The sequence below is a fragment of the Apodemus sylvaticus genome, chromosome 21 (assembly GCF_947179515.1).
Source record: "Apodemus sylvaticus chromosome 21, mApoSyl1.1, whole genome shotgun sequence".
Taxonomy (NCBI): Eukaryota; Metazoa; Chordata; class Mammalia; order Rodentia; family Muridae; genus Apodemus; species Apodemus sylvaticus.
Genome location: NC_067492.1, coordinates 55787162 through 55799060, shown reverse-complemented (window position 1 = coordinate 55799060; position 11899 = coordinate 55787162). Strand labels below are relative to the sequence as shown.

The following is an 11899-nucleotide window of genomic DNA, read 5'->3' as shown; positions in this document are numbered from 1 at the left end:
TAGCAATATGGATGAAGGCTGGGTCTTTTCAGTAACAAGGGCACCAGCTTCTGGTTGCCCTCACAGAATGTGCACTGTTCACATGAAAGGCTATTATATACTTACACTATGCTACAAAACAGGGTCTTTATATTAAACCAGGCTCTGGACATTGTAAATGCTTATTAGTCTAAGTTCTCCTCAGTAAATCAGAAGGAACTGTGTTTCCTCCTGTTTCTTAGAGGAAGAGTAACTTTTATTTATTTCCATGTTGTGTATTTTTAGGGGGCATTGCTGTGGCAGTCAAATTTGCATGAATCAGTCCTCTTTCCACCATGTAGGCTTCCGGTGTCAAGCACATACCCAGATATTTGCTGTAAAATATTTTTAAACCTCTGAACCAATTCGCCAGTCCTCTTAACACCTAAACAAAAATTGGTGTGAGCAGTGGAAATGTAATGATTTGGTGAGAAAACAGCGTATCTTAATCACCGAGGATACTATCCAGATGTATTTTCTAAATTACAAATAAATACTGCTATTAATGCTCATCGCTCTGAGTCCGGTAAAGAACAGACTGTCTTGAAATAAACAGCGTAACATTCTGCCCTTAAATACAGGAGATTTAGGGGTAAAAAGAGAACAAGAAGGGCTACTATTAGGTGACCAGAAAGGAGGGAGGGAGAATGCAGAGTACGAACCCATGAGTTCATAAAAGACAATACAAAGCTAGTTGTTTTTCTAATTTTAAGTCTGTCATGGGACTTTCGGAGTTTGTATGTGTACATGGTAGATAAGCACATAGAACTGTAACTGGCAGTGAACATATAAAATCCAAAGCGAAGCTCCATAGCTTCAGAACGGCTGTTCTAATTGCATAGAAGTTCACAGAGCTCTAAAGACTTTAGGTTGGGGCAGGTATTTGGCTACATTAATCTAATTGCCTGATAGATTTTATTCGCAATTTCTTTGCAGAAAGACATTTTTATTGAAGAATAATCAGAAGACTTGGGAAATTATTTGTTTCGGTCGAGAAAAGATTTCTAGACTAAATCTGGAACGGAGTGGTGTATTCTCAAACGACCGCGCTCCGCAAAGCGGGTTTTATTCGATGCGCTCGACGCTCTTTCGCCGGCGCGGTAGCCCCGCTGCAGTAAGAGTCTGCGCTCTGGGCTCGACTGAGGCTCCCTAGGTGCTCGCGCTTTTCTCTCCTTCTCCAAGATGGCGGCCGTCGGCGGCGCTGAGGCGGGATCCGAGCGAGCCGAGTGAAGGTAGCGGAGAGCGGAGCCCCCACCAGACCCGGCCGGACCCCCACCCCGGGGCGGCAACGGCCCCGCCCGGCCTCCGCCCACCGCTCCGGCCCCCCGACACCGTCCCGGAGGCGCTTCAGGCCCGCCGCGGCCTAGCTCTGGGGCCAAGCCGGGAACTGGAGTAGCGGCCGCAGCCGCCCCGGGGAAGGGGCTGGAGCGGGCCGCAGGAGGAAGGCGGCGGGAGCTGTTCAAACGGGGAAGGCGGGAAAGCTGCGGGGCCGGGAGGGGGCGTGCGGCCGCCCCAGGGACCCGCGGCCCGCGCCGCCCCTCCCCCTGCGCCGCCGTCTGGGCGCTCCGGGGCGCCGGAGGCTGACGGGACGCGGGAACACGGGTCAGGCGGAGCGCTGCTGGGGACCCGGGGCGCGGGCTACCTGGGGCTGTCAGGAGGAGAGGTCCCGGGCCGGCGGGCGGGAGGGCTGGGCGCGCGGCGAGCGGGAGAGGATGCCCGGAGCTCCCCGCGCTGCGCAGAGCTTTGTTGAACTAGCGGTTACAGCAGACCTGCCGAGGTTATCACAGCGGGGACCCCGGGAACGGTGGTCCCGGGGACTGTATGGATAAACAATCTCGTATTGTGTGTGTTCTTTGCGTGCGACTCAGTTTGAACATGCCTTCTTAATGGAAGTCATCTCCATACAGGCCCATTTTTCCCCTCCACAACCACTACTTGTAGATTCACTTTAGTTTTTATCATAGCAGACAAGATATGTCTACCACCCACCCTTACCCTTGTTTCTAGTACTGGCCGATTCTAGTCCCTCGTAGCAAAATATTTAAAAACTGCATCCAAAGTAAAGCCTGTTGATTACGCGTGGCTTGTCAAAATTTGGATCGCTGAACTCATGGAACCGAGTGTGTTCTAAGCCAATCTGTGCAGTGGTCGTGGTTCCAATTATTAGCATTGCAATGAGAAGATCAGTGCGCATTTCTGGCTGTGGAGATCTCTGCAAGTTCCGAAGCTGGCAGGGCTGGAGTGCTGCATAGGTAGATCCTTGGAAAAGGGTGTGGCAAGAACTCCAAGAGATCCGAGAAGGAAGGAAACCCACTGAAATAAGAATTCACCTGTGCTATCCTAGACGTAGCAACAAAATGTCAGAATCTGCCAACAGCTGGATGTGTTTCTTCCTTTGCGTGGACTGGCAATCTGAGTTCCTAAAAACAGCCTCGGAGGAAACTCCCATCAGAAGGAGACAGACCTTCCTTGCCCAGTTTACTGGGTGGATTTGCTTTTTCAATTCTGCGATCTGTTCTGGGATGCTGATACTGGTTAGCCATTGCTGGAACTGAGATTACTTCCAAAAAATTAGTTTCTGAAACTTTTTTTTATAGTTAAAACTTTGAATTTCCAAAATAACAAAATTCTACCTTTGAAGATTGTAACTTTTTTCATAATTACTTGGTTATCCCAAAAGCCTGTGCTGAAGGTTGACCTGCAATTTTACTTTCAAGTGGAATTAACAGCCTGCTTCTCTTTTCTCATACCCTGAAGAAAAGCCTTGGAAGAGCCAAGCCGCAGTGTTCACGTTTTCTAAGCATTCGCTTTCTATAATGGCATAAACAGTATTAAACAATCAATGAGCTTTTCTATGCTGTCATGTCTAGACACTAAGACAAACACTAACTGTACAATTATCCTGCCCCAAGAAGTTGACAACATCGAATTTTGTAAACTCCAAAATTATGGAATTCAAGAGAATGGGCTTTGGTACCTGTTTTATGTGTGCCAACATTTGATGTAGTAGTTTTCTGATGTGAAAAGCAAACCTAAAGTTTTCATCTTCCCAGTTTACTTCCTATCCCTGAGCCCCCGAACTTAATTTGAGGTGGGGTTCATCTGCTCTTGTGTAAATGCTCCTGATCTGTGCTTTCCTTCACTCTGCTGCTTGAACCACCACTGTGAGAGCACACGCGTGTGCGTGTGCGCGCACACACACACACACACACACACTCAGTCTTTTTTCCTATGAGTCAGCACCTCGGAACCCTGAGCCACCATTTAAGGCTGGTCAGTCTGCTCGGCCTGGGAGTAGTCCATAATTACTTCTTAATCTCTGGACTGCCCAGAGATTGATCGGCCTTGTGTTCAGGGTTTGCTCACTTTTCATACAAGCATCTGGTCTTTGTTGTAAAAAAGTTCCTGTAGTAGCAGGTGTAATCCTAACACAAAAGCCAGAGCACATCTGTGTTGACCTGTCTTCAGGACCTAAGTTTACCCAAACCTTTTTAAAATATACTAGTTTTTCACAGCAGTCAGGAAATAGCTTCATATCTTCAGGCTCCCACCCCAATAAGACATTTCTTAATTCTATTTTATATTAGTTTTAATGTTCACAAGGGGGAAAACCTGTTTGAGTCTCTGGGCCTGCATTTACTTACGTTTAAAAGTGTATTGGTGTTTGACCAGGGACTGATGGCTGTATTATAAGACTAAATAATGATGTTGTTGGACCGGGGAGGGGAAGTGCATTATTTCTCAGGAATTCTATGCCAAAATTCATCTGGCATGAAAAGCCTGAAACTTTAAAGTTATTTTACGTAGTGTCAGCCTGTGAAAGCCTCGGTGAGCTGTATGGCTTTCTAATAAACTCATCATTTTTGAACTAGTGAGACTTTTGCCATTGTTTTGTTTGTGTGAGAGAGTCTCTCTAAATAGCCCTGGGATTCATTATGTAGATCAGGCTGGCCTTGAACTCACAAGATAGCCACTTGTTTCTGCCTTCCAAGTACTGGAATTAAAGGTGTGTGCCACTTTGCAAAAATTGTCTTTAAATGAATTAGCATCATTTTCAGTGGCCCACCTTCACTCCCTTTTAAGTTAACACCAATGGGTTGGAAATAAAAAACAGTTTCTTAGAAAGTTTAGTAATTAAACACTAGAAGAGGAAAAACTGGCCATGTCTCTCTTGCCTCCCTTACATTCTTATATGAGGCCTGATCCTACATTCTCTTCATTTCATAAAAAATCCCCATGAGCAGCCAGGATGCCAGCTCTTTAAAGAATCTGCCCGCAGCATGCGCACCTCACTCCGGCCTCCCTTGCTGTGAGCAAACCCTTCCTTTCACATTTTGTATTTCTTAGACTTTGAAAATCACGGCAATGCTTTTCTTTGTATTGTCAACGTTGGCCTACCTGTGCATTGTATTTATGTGGCTTTTAAACAAACATTTTTTTGTTGTTTTGTTTTGAGACAGGGTCTCACTTTGGAGCCCTAGCTGGCCTGGAATTCATGTAGACCAGACTGGCATGGAATTTACTGAGAACCACATGTCCCTGCTGACTCCTATATGTTGGGATTAAGGGTATTCACCACCAAACCTCACTAAATAAAAACTCCTAACTGTCAAAGCATGAAACGTTCCCTTAATCCAGCTCATGTCCTTTCTCCCACAAAATCTGTGCTTTTGTTTCTCCATACCTATCTAAAGGGCTTGATCGTGTCACAGAACTGTTCTTCAATAATCTAAAGCCACGTATTATAATGAAGGTAAAATAAAATTAAATTACCCATTAGATTAGCATCTATGCACTTGACTGAATGAGAACATTTTCAAAATAGTTATTTAAATAGCCTACAAAGTAGTGAGTTCCAAGCTAGCCGGAGCCTACAAAGTAGTGAGTTCCAAGCTAGCCGGAGCCTACAAAGTAGTGAGTTCCAAGCTAGCCGGAGCCTACAAAGTAGTGAGTTCTAAGCTAGCCGGAGCTGCTACATAGTGAGACCCTGTCTCGAGAAAGAAAATTTATACATTTTTTTCCTGTGCTTAAGGTACTTTTAGGATTTACTTTAGAGTGCAATATATAACTTTATCATCTTCAAAGTCAGTATGGACATCTGACCTTGAATGCCACAAAAGCTTTAAATCAGTGGTTCTCAACCTTCCTAATGTTTCCTAAGCACCTCCTAGTGCTTCTCAACCACCTCTAAGAGTTCCTCATGGTTCAGTGACCCCCAACTATAAAATTACTTTTCTTTCTTCTTTATAGCTGCAATTTTGCTACTGTTATGACTGATCATCTGTGTTTTCTGATGGTCTTAGGCAACCTCTGTGAAAGGATCGTTTGACACCCTCCCCCTCCAAAGGGATTGCCTGACCTACAGGTTGAGGGCCAATGCGTTAAACAGTAATTAATTTACAACTATGTAAGGTGATGAATGTTTTTTAATCCCAGTGTTCAGGAGGCAGATGTAGGTAGATCTCTGTAAATTCTAGACCACTCTGGTCTAGGAGACTCTGCCTCAAAAGACAAAACCCTATACTTAGAACTTTTAAATTAGACTACTTATAAATTAATGAAAACAATCTTTTTTTAAAGATTTATTTATTTATTATATGTAAGTACATTGTAGCTGTCTTCAGACACATCAGAAGAGAGCTCATTACGGACGGTTGTGAGCCACCATGTGGTTGCTGGGATCTGAACTCAGGACCTTCAGCAGAGCAGTCAGTGCTCTTAACTGCTGAGCCATCTCTCCAGCCCAAAAACAATCTTAAAATCATAAATTTTATCACCAGTGCATAAATGGCAATCTTCCATTATTTCTTACTAGCCTTTAAAAAGGGCTTGTTAGTGTTGGAAATTTCCATATAGCCAACACATTTGAGAAGTATGCCCATATTCATGATTAATTTGATTAAGTTCATAAAGCCCAACAGAATGGAAAGCTTTAAGATGATTCATATCTGTCTATGTGCTGTTTAACTTACGAGCTCATCAGTAGGACTCTGTGGTCTTCCACTACTGGTGTCCTCTGTCCTCCTCTGCATCTGGCTTTATCTGTACATCCTGTGACTATGGTTGAACCCATGCCTCTGACTTAATGTCAGTTTACACCCTGTCTCGGTGCCATGACTCCTGTTGGCGTTCCAGAAATTCTTATTAATTTTGGAAGTTTTTTTTTTTTTAATTGAGAAGTATTTTGTATTTCTTCAAATGTCAACTTTAAGACATGAATTAACTGCAGTTAAGCTTAGCATCCTCCCTGCAAGTTCAACTCCAGTATATACACAGACAGAGGGAGGAGCTGACAAGACACTCCTGTGTTCCAGTCAGCCCTTGGATTACTTGGAATTTCCACCTGGAAGGTTGCTTCTCCACAGTGATTTCACATTACAGGAAGGTTTTCCTTGTTTGTTTCTCAGACCTGGTCCTGTAGACGGGAAGGAGCCTGGACACAGTGACACAACACATTCTCAAAGGCCCTGCAGGACCACCATGGCTTATGATGACTCCATGAAGAAAGAAGGTATGACCCCTTACTCAGAAGCATTCCAAAGGGCATAACCTCATTCATCCCTGCAGTCCATGGATGTAGAGACCAAGACTGGGCACCACAGCCTAGACCAAGTGATGCTCCAGAGGACTGTGTGAGACACAGCCTCCACATCATCCCCAGACTGGGCCCATGGACATGAAAACCAGGACAGGGTTCCTACACAAGAGTCTGAAATAAGAATCTTAATTTTTGGGGGTGATCCCCGCAGCACTCGTAGTCCTTGCCAGCTCCAGTGTGCAGGAGTCTGGGACTAGGAATCTAACATTGGACTCCCACAGAGCAGCACAGCACATGAATCCTAACCCTTTTCAGCTTTCCCTCGCAAGTCTGTATCTTCCTGCCAGATCACTACTAAGAAACCATGTCTGAGGATGCACACTGGGCATTTGGATAGCATGGAAGCATTGTGTATTCAGGTTTGAGTCTTGTGTTTGCAGCCAGGTCATCAGAAGTCTTCTTGGCCCTCTGGGTTTAGCCCTGCATTTCAGTGGATGCACTGAGACGTAACTTTAACTTGGAAATGGGACTGTTGGCCTTTGGTTGTTATGTACTTTTGTCATTTCCATCCCTAAATGAACCTGTGCTTCCCAGATTGCTTTGATGGTGATCACAGCTTTGAGGACATAGGACTTGCAGCTGGCCGAAGCCAACGAGAAAAGAAGCGGTCTTACAAAGATTTCTTAAGGGAAGAGGAAGAAGTTGCTGCGCAGGTCAGGAGTTCTTCCAAGAAGAAGTCAAAGGTCAGTTCCAGATGTCTGTCAAAGCCGGGATCCCAGAAGAATGGCTCCAAACCGTTCCCTCGCCATCTTATTACTCGCCAATTGTTCTCCCTCTTTAACCACAGGACAGTGATTTGTTCTTCTTGGGGACGGACACACACAAGAAGAAGAGGAAACACTCCCCTGATGATTACTACTATGGAGGTAAGCAAGGGACTGGACTGCAGGAGGGATATGCACAGCTCTGGTTCTTGGAGTCGGGGTAGGGGAAGGGATCCCAGATATTGCTGACTCAGTGGCCTATTTAACAGGACAGTGGTTCTTGTTCTGAGTGCCGATAACCCAGTGTGAAGGAGGAGAGAGGTGGAGGGCTGGTATTTTGGAGGATTCAGCATAGAAGAACAGTCTTCATTTGTGATACACAAGGTACCAGGTTCCTTCTCCCCCCACCATCCACTTATCTGTGCCGTTGCTACTTAGCATCCCTTTGCCAGATGCAGCCCTTGGGCCCTCAACGTATCTGTGGGGCGTTTCTCAGCCAGCATACAACTACTCACAAAACCTGTTTTCTTAGCTATGCTCTATGTGGAGCTGATGAGACTAACTTCACTAGAACGAGTGTGTCCTCAGCACAAGAACCAGTGACGCTCTGTCTGCAGTCTAATCTAGATCGGAGCTACCCTTAACCCACGGCTCTGTCCTGAGTATGTCCTTTGTCTCTTGTGAAGACTCAAGCTAGTGAATCAGCTCTAGGGGGCAAGAATGGTCTGCCGGCCAGAGGCCGGGTCTGCCAAGCCGAGACATACACGGGGGTTCTCTGATGTTAGGGACCAAAGTCTGCCCCTCAGAATCACTCCTGGTAGCTTGTTCCTCGTGGCAGTTGGGGCTTGGTGAGAGGGAGCACTTGCTACAAGTTACTTCCTGTCCTAGTGACAGTACTTCTCCGTTCTTTCTAGACATTTCGACTTTGGAATCATCACAGAAGAAAAAGAAGAAATCTAGCCCGCAGTCTCCTGACACAGCAATGGACCTGTTGAAAGCTATCACCTCCCCGCTGGCAGCAGGTGCCAAGTCCTCTAAGAAGGCAGGGGAGAAGTCCTCCAGTTCCTCAAGCCATTCAGAGAGCAGAAAGGAGCACCACAAGAAGAAGGGCAGTGGCAGCAGTGGGGAGCACTCCCTGGATGACAGCAATGCCCACAAACCCAAAAAAATGAAGCCGCTCTATGTGAACACAGAGACACTGACTCTTCGTGAGCCCGATGGCTTAAAGATGAAACTTATTCTGTCGCCAAAGGAGAAGGGAAGCAGCTCAGTGGAAGAGGAGGCTTTTCAGTACCCTGCCCAACAGGCTTCTCTGAAGAAGCCCTCTAAGAAACTAGCTCGGGACGAGCAAGGTGCTTTACTCCTAGGACACGAACTCCAGAGCCTCCTGAAAACGGCCCGGAAGAAGCACAAGTCATCCTCAGACTCACACTCCTCTCCTGGCCCAGAAGGCTGTGGGTCAGATGCATCCCAGCTTCCAGAACCCCACAGTGCCAATCTCGAGATCACAGGGCTTGAGCCAGTTCTCGTCGAGTCGGAGTCGTCCTCAGCCGGGGAGCTGGAGGCCGGGGAGCTGGTGATAGACGACTCTTACAGGGAGATCAAGAAGAAGAAGAAGTCAAAAAAGAGCAAGAAGAAGAAGGACAAGGAGAGACACAAGGAGAAGCGGCACTCCCGGACCAAGAGGAGCTCCGCCAGAGAGCATGGCGCTGCTCGGGAGCACGGACTGATACCCTGCCCTGCCTCCAGTGTCCCCACCCTGCCACTTCCTACTCTACACACAGACGGACATGGGGAGAAGAAAAAGAAAAGGGAAGAGAAGGACAGAGAGAGAGAGAGGGGAGAAAAGGTAAGGAGAAGGGGTCTGATGGGACAGGTTCTTTCTGAGGAGGAAGTAGCCTTGAGCCAAGGCCTTGACAGCCACCATCAAACTGATGAGATAGCACAAGGCATAAAGTATTGCCAGTGGCCAGGTTTGTCTAGGAAAAAGTGTCAGCAATTTAATCATTCCTGGCTTCTCTTAATCGAGCTATTCTAGCTGTTGATCAAAGGCTTAAGAACACCATGACTCTTAGAAATCACGGGAAAGATCTCCTTTGGGTCATCTTGGAGGAAATGTTTTAACCTAGTAGTAAGTGGTCAGGTTAACTAGATGAGCTCACAACTCTGCCTTAAGTGGTGTGGGTTAAGACATCCCTTCATCTTCTTTTTGTGTCTAATTTACCCTGTCACTGTTTGGAGTGCTTACTATGTGATGAGGTTCAAAGATCAACAAGGGATGCTTCTTTTTTATTTCTGTGTACTCTCATGTCCTTGAGTTGTGTGTGTCAGAAGAAAGCATCAGCCTCTGGAACTGAAATCCCCCATGGTTGTGAGCTGCCATGGATACTAGGAGCTGACCCTGTGCCCTTTGTGAGAGCCGCCTGTGTTCTCACTGGCTGAGCGCCAGTCTAGCCCAAAGACACAACACAGTTCTTGACCTTAGGGAGCTCCATGTCCATGGAGACAGAGGAGTGAGAGGCCAGTCACCTCACCACGTGGGAGGGCTCCAGCAGATGGATTTTAGGGTCAGGTAAAGACAGTCTGACCCTGTTGCCAAAATGATACCCATTTTTATTGGAAATTTATAACCTCAGAGCTGGGGGAGGGGGGCCCATTCGGGACACTCCACCACTCAGGAGACTGAGGTAGGAGGAGGAGAATTTTAAAACCAGTGTAAGTAAGACTCCATTTGAAAGAAGAAAAAAGAAATGTATAAACTCAGAAATAAAACAAGGAAGTCTTATAAATGTATTCCATGAATGAATTACTAGAGCCCTAAAGGAAAAATTTATGATTTTTTTTCAATATTAGAAAATACAAATAATTTTGTTGTGTAAAACCAGCCATTCCATTCTCTTCCTTTGTTTATATTTCTACAAAGTAAAATACATAAAATCTGAAAGAAAAGCTACTAAGAAAAACGATAACCAACTGTATTTAGAATTTGGGTATTACATGTAGTATAAGCCTGGAACCCCAGACTCTAGGAAGCTGAGGAAGGGGAATTACAGTTCATGCCCACTGTCGGCTACATAGTAAGGCTCTGTGTCAAAAAGAAAAGAAAAAAACAGAAAAGGCAGATGTGCTAGCAGGCCCTTGGGAAACAGAATCAGTGGAATCAGGTTCAAGGCTAGCAAGACTCTGTCTCAGAATTTAAAATAAAATGAAAATAATTTGGGAATGAAAATTTCATCTTGGCTTATAAAGGGCAGGTTGCAAGTTATTTCCTCCACCATACAACGTGCCTGTAAGTATATGGGTGTGGGTGTAGAAGCTGTACCTTGGATACAAGAGTCATTGTAAGCACAGACAACATTTGGATATGGCAGGTTTACATGTGTTCATTTGCAAATTGTTTCATGAAATCTGGGTGGATACTCTGTGTGTGAGTCTGAGCACTGCTTATGACAGGAGTGGCCGATAACACTGTGAATCCCAGGGCTAAGCATGGGAGGGCAGGGTAATCAGAAGACGCTTGGGGAGAGAGAGGCTAACAGAAGACACGGGCACAGAGATGTTTAAGCAGCACAGGAAGTAACCACTATCATTCTACCTCTGGTATTTCTCCTGGGCCCCCTGGGTGCTTCAGATCTTTGTGTCACTAGTTCATCTTCCAAGATACACATCTCTTCCGTTTCTCTCTGTATTCCCAGTCAGTCCAAATTCAAAACTAAATACTTGTTTCTCAGTATTTTATGAAATGTGTTGGGCAAGAATTAAAGGAATTTATACTGAGCATTATAAGTCCTCGTTTAAGAGTTCTCAGTTGACATTTGACTTTTTTGTTTTGTTTTGGGATTTCAAAACAGGATCAGGCCGTGCATCTGTAGCTGGCCTTGCACTTGAGATGGTTCTCCCTCTCCCTCAATAGTGCTAGGGTTATAGGTGTGCACCATCATGGCCAGCTTCAACTTGGTGTTTATTAACTTGAGTCAAACACTCGTTTTTAAGACTATTTATTTATTCATTCATTCCTTTCTTTCTTTTGCTATAATAAATTTATTGAAGTGCATTGCAAGAAGGTACCTTAATAAGATTATTACCTATTGTCTTAGTCAGGGTTTCTATTCCTGCACAAACATCATGACCAAGAAGCAAGTTGGGGAGGAAAGGGTTTATTGAGCTTACACTTCCACATTGTAGTTCATCACTAAAGGAAGTCAGGACTGGAACTCAAGCAGGTCAGGAAACAGGAGCTGATGCAGAGGCCATGGAGGGATGTTTCTTACTGGCTTGCTTCCCCTGGCTTGCTCAGCCTGCTCTCTTATAGAACCCAAGAATACCAGCCCAAAGGAGGTACCACCCACAAGGGGCCCTCCTCACTTGATCACTAATTGAGAAAATGTCCCACAGCTGGATCTCATGGAGGCACTTCCCCAACTGAAACTCCTTTCTCTGTGATAACTCCAGCCTGTGTCAAGTTGACACACAAACCAGCCAGTACACCTATGGACTTTTTGTTTATTTATTTTCAGACAAAACTTACATAGGACAAAATGCTCATTTGGTCCATAAGCCATCTAATGATTTTTGGCAA

The 11899-nt window shown here is 45.4% G+C and overlaps 1 protein-coding gene across 3 annotated transcripts in view; it reads left to right on the top strand.

Annotated features, from left to right (window-relative positions):
- Window positions 1–1161: 1161 nt before the first annotated feature.
- The window catches only part of Hmgxb4 (HMG-box containing 4), a 38892-nt gene continuing 28154 nt past the window's right edge, over window positions 1162–11899 (top strand). Inside the window, exons 1-5 of one of the 3 annotated variants that reach the window (XM_052166314.1) lie at window positions 1162–1250; window positions 6426–6529; window positions 7151–7299; window positions 7404–7482; window positions 8235–9169. In XM_052166314.1, the coding sequence (XP_052022274.1) occupies window positions 6499–6529; window positions 7151–7299; window positions 7404–7482; window positions 8235–9169 (1194 nt within the window). In that variant the 5' untranslated portion in view covers window positions 1162–1250; window positions 6426–6498. Of the gene's footprint in view, window positions 1251–6425; window positions 6530–7150; window positions 7300–7403; window positions 7483–7589; window positions 7705–8234; window positions 9170–11899 lie in introns of those variants that run through there. The other 2 variants (XM_052166317.1, XM_052166315.1) reach the window with 2 other exon arrangements.